This window comes from Austrofundulus limnaeus, unplaced genomic scaffold (genome assembly GCF_001266775.1).
Source record: "Austrofundulus limnaeus strain Quisiro unplaced genomic scaffold, Austrofundulus_limnaeus-1.0 Scaffold2278, whole genome shotgun sequence".
Classification (NCBI taxonomy): Eukaryota; Metazoa; Chordata; class Actinopteri; order Cyprinodontiformes; family Rivulidae; genus Austrofundulus; species Austrofundulus limnaeus.
This window is the reverse complement of record NW_013954680.1, coordinates 7,792-11,734: the sequence shown is the minus strand read 5'-3', so window position 1 is coordinate 11,734 and position 3,943 is coordinate 7,792. Positions and strand designations below refer to the sequence as shown.

Sequence of the window (3,943 nt, the reverse complement as noted above, 5' to 3'; positions counted from 1 at the left end):
AAGGGATGGAGGGGAATGATGGAGGGATGGAGTGATGAAGGGATGGAGGGATGGAGGGATGGAGGGATGGAGGGATGGACTGCATGTTGGGCGGAGCCAGGTGTTACTGACTCCACTTGTTTACTGGTCTAGCTCCACATCACAACAACTGTTGACTTGAGCTGGTCCAGAACTTTGAACTGGGACCAGWAACCACATCAGCTCAGTTCCAGAACCACCATCACTCCCAGTTTGTCTCTGAATCACTAGGTTCTGTTTGTTCATACTGGTCTTCATGGCCTGAAGGTCTGYCCTGCTCCAGCCTTACCCTCAGGAGGCTGAGGACCCTGCACCCAGCCCCGCCCCCTCCTCACAGCAGGTGAGCCCACACACCTGAGCACCGTGACTCACCTCAGCAGGAGGGGGAGGAGACTTTGCAGCTGCTTTGCCTGCCACCTGCTCTTCCTCTGGAGGCGGAGCAAACTCCTTGTTGTTGTTCTCYTGGTCGATGTCGCTGAGCGAGCTCAGAGAGGGGTTTCTGGAGAAGCAGACGGGCGTGTCCTCCATGGAGAACTTCTGTTTCTCGTCTGAAGCCGTCTGATTGGCTGCAGCTTTGGTTCGAGGGAAGACGGCAGCAGTTTGTTGTTTCTTCTTCCTGCCTTCCTCTTTAGGCTTCCTGTCCTCTCCCTCCTTCTCTCCACACTCCTCTTCATCAAAGTCCAGAGAGCTGAGCGAGTCGTTGCGTGAGAAGCAGCATGGCGTTCCCTCGATGGGCGTGTAGTGGCGAGGAGAGTCGAAGGCAAAGCCTGGTTTAGCTTTAGCAGCTGCAGCACCGTACGGAGGCCGCTGAGGCATCGGCTTCACCGGAGATGTCGGCTTCTTCTTCTGCAGCTGCTGGCAGAGAGAAGGTGGGATTGGAGCAGAGACGGYAGCAGGAAGGGGCGGAGCCTGCAGGTGCTCAGTGTTTGCTGCTGCTCTCATGGGCTTCCTGGGTTTAGCTTTAGGCATGGCGGCGTTGATGCACTCAGCCAGGATGTCGTCACCGTTCTCGCCCTCAGGAAAGCCCGCCCTCCTCCGTGGAGCAGACGTAGGCGAGGCCACAGGAGCCAGGGTCAGAGGAGCCTCCTCGTTGGGAGGAGACTCGATGGTCAGGTCACTCAGTGAGGTGGCCGTGGAGAAGTTCAGGGGCGTCCCTTCCACACAGTAGACTCTGGGCACGTCCTCAGCCGCCGGGGGAGGGACATCCTGTGGCTGGGCTCTTTGTGGTGGGAGRAGCTTGTAAACAGGAAGCTGGCTGGACTTGCGCGGCGCTGGCTGCTGCGCTGCTTTCTTTGGTTTCTGGGAGGGCTTGGGCATGGCCATGGTGATGCACGCCACCAGGATCTCGTTGTCATCGTCGTCCGACTCATCCAGGATGGGTTTGGGGGTCTCCACCTTGGTGTCCTTGCTGCCCCCSTCCTCCTTGGCCTTCACCTTCATCTGGGCTGTGATGTAGGGCTCGTCCAGACTGAGCGCGCTCAGACTGGAGGCGCAGGAGAAGCCGTGTGGCGTGCTCTCTGTGGCGAAGTGCAGCAGGACGTCAGCGCTGCTCTCCTCCTCCTCCTCCTTGGCCTTCTGCTCCTTCTTGGTGGTCTGGGCGGGCGGTGGCAGCGGGGGGGTCTTGGCTCTGCTCGGGGGCATGGTCTGACCCGGGCTGTCGGGCAGGTCGCTGGGGCTGACCACGCCGCTCGGCACGCCGCTGCAGGGCTCACTGGAGCGGACGGAGCTGGCGATGGAGGAGGTGGAGAAGCTGTCCAGAGAGCTGACCGACGTGCAGCGGCTGAACATCAGCGGCGTTTCCTGCGCGTACAGCTGCTCCGGGGGGCTCTTTGGGGTCCGGGTGCCCGACGAGGACGTGGCCTGGTGGTGATGATGATGGTGATGGGCGTGGCCATGGTGGTGGTGATGACCCCGGCGCCCTCGAGTAGAGGGAGGAGCTGCTGTTTGACTCTCCGCCTCCTTCTGCTGGCGCCGCTGCTGCTGCTGCTCATCAGAGTCTTTCTCACTGACAGGAAGTGTCGGGTAGTTGCTGCTGCTGCCGCCGCCGCTCCTCTTGATGACTTCCTCCTCTTCCTCTGACGACAGAGAGGACAGGGAGCTGCCTCTGGAGAAGCAGATGGGCGTGTCCTCCACACAGTACGTCTGCGTGGACTCCTGGTTGCTCTTTGTCACCGTGCGTGAAGGAGCCAGAGGGTGGAGCTTGGAGGAGGAAGTGGGAGGAGCCAGCGAGGGCACAGCTGTTTCTTCTTGCTTGAAGAGCGGTTTGCGGTTGGTGTCAGCGCTGTACTTCAGGCTGTAGTCTATGGGCTGCTCAGGGCCCGGCTCATTACTGTAGCTGGACGGCGCCGTCACAGTGTAGTGAGGGGGTGGAGCCAACGCCATGCGGCTGCCGCTCGGCCCCGATTCACCGCCGTTGTTTGTCCGCAGCCGGACATCTTGGCTGTCGTCACTGTCGATGTCGCTGCGGTGACTGGGGCTCTGCCTGCCGGAGTTCAGCTGCTCGTCTGAATACTTCAGGCTGTAGTTGATGGGCGTGTCCAGCTCWGCGCCGTCATCGTCAGCCATGTGGTTGGCGCTGCGGATCTTGTGAGCCAGGTCGGCGGGGTACTTCCTGTAGACGCAGCACTTGTTGGCGCCGCTCTCGTCAGAGAAGTAGAAGGTGTCGGACGACGGCTTGGTCTTGCCGCGGTTGCCGTAGCCGTCGGTGCTCGTCACGCTGTTCAGGCTGTCGCTGGAGGCGCGCACACTGGGCGGGAACACTGACCGAGGGTACGCCCCTTCCTCACTCACCCTCTTTGAGCCGTCTACACTTTTTGGGCTTGATAAAACCGGCGTGTTGGTGTAGGAGCGTGTTGCATTTCCTCCCCCTGCTCCAGTACCGTTACAGCCCCGCCCCTTCCTGTGGGCTGCTTTGGGGCTCAGGTTGTCGATGTTATCGAAGGTCTCTGACAGCTGCTGAGCGTCCAGCTCCTCAAACAAGGCTTTTTGTTTGCGAGCGTGAAGCGACGGGGCGCCGGCGCCCGGTGACACCACGCTGGCGTCCTTGTAGCGTGCGGGCCTGTTGGCCATCAGGTTCCTCAGAGCRGCGGCGCTGCCCATGGCGATCATCTTGTGTCGAGAGTGGATGAGGTTCCGCAGCATGCCTACAGCACCCAGTTCCCACAGCGTCTCCTGGTCTTTAGCATCGCGTGCCGACAGATTCCAGAGCGTCCCGCAGGCGTTGGACACGATGGTCAAACTGTGGGACTTCAGGTGCTGCAGCAGTGTCGGCAGGCAGCCGTGCTCACGCAGGATCTGCCTGCAAGACAAGATGAGGGGTCAAACAAACATATGATGCTACGTTCACACCCAACCTGTGTGGAGCATCTAAAACACGCCCAGCTGAACACGTTACGTTCAGACGAGACGCGTCTTCAGACCGAGACACGTCTTCAGACCGAGACACGTCTTCAGACCGAGACACGTCTTTAGACTCTTCAGACCGAGACACGTCTTCAGACCGAGACACGTCTTCAGACTCTTCAGACAGAGACGCGTCTTCAGACGGAGACACGTCTTCAGACAGAGACACGTCTTCAGACAGAGACACGTCTTCAGACTGAGACACGTCTTCAGACTCTTCAGACCGAGACACGTCTTCAGACTCTTCAGACCGAGACACGTCTTCAGACTCTTCAGACCAAGACACGTCTTCAGACTCTTCAGACCGAGACACGTCTTCAGACGGAGACACGTCTTCAGACGGAGACACGTCTTCAGACCGAGACTCGTCTTCAGACCGAGACACGTCTTCAGACGGAGACGCGTATTCAGACGGAGACGCGTCTTCAGACGGAGACGCGTCTTCAGACGGAGACGCGTCTTCAGACGGAGACGCGTATTCAGACGGAGACGCGTCTTCAGACGGAGACGCGTATTCAGACGG

The 3,943-nt window shown here is 59.7% G+C and overlaps 1 protein-coding gene across 1 annotated transcript in view; it reads right to left on the bottom strand.

The window, feature by feature from the left end:
• Nucleotides 1-3,316, bottom strand: part of apc (APC regulator of WNT signaling pathway) — a gene marked incomplete at both ends in the record, with an annotated part of 6,891 nt that extends 3,575 nt beyond the window's left edge. The window contains 1 exon segment of the mRNA XM_014034751.1: nt 391-3,316. Within this exon segment, the coding sequence (XP_013890205.1) occupies nt 391-3,316 (2,926 nt within the window).
• Nucleotides 3,317-3,943: the final 627 nt, after the last annotated feature.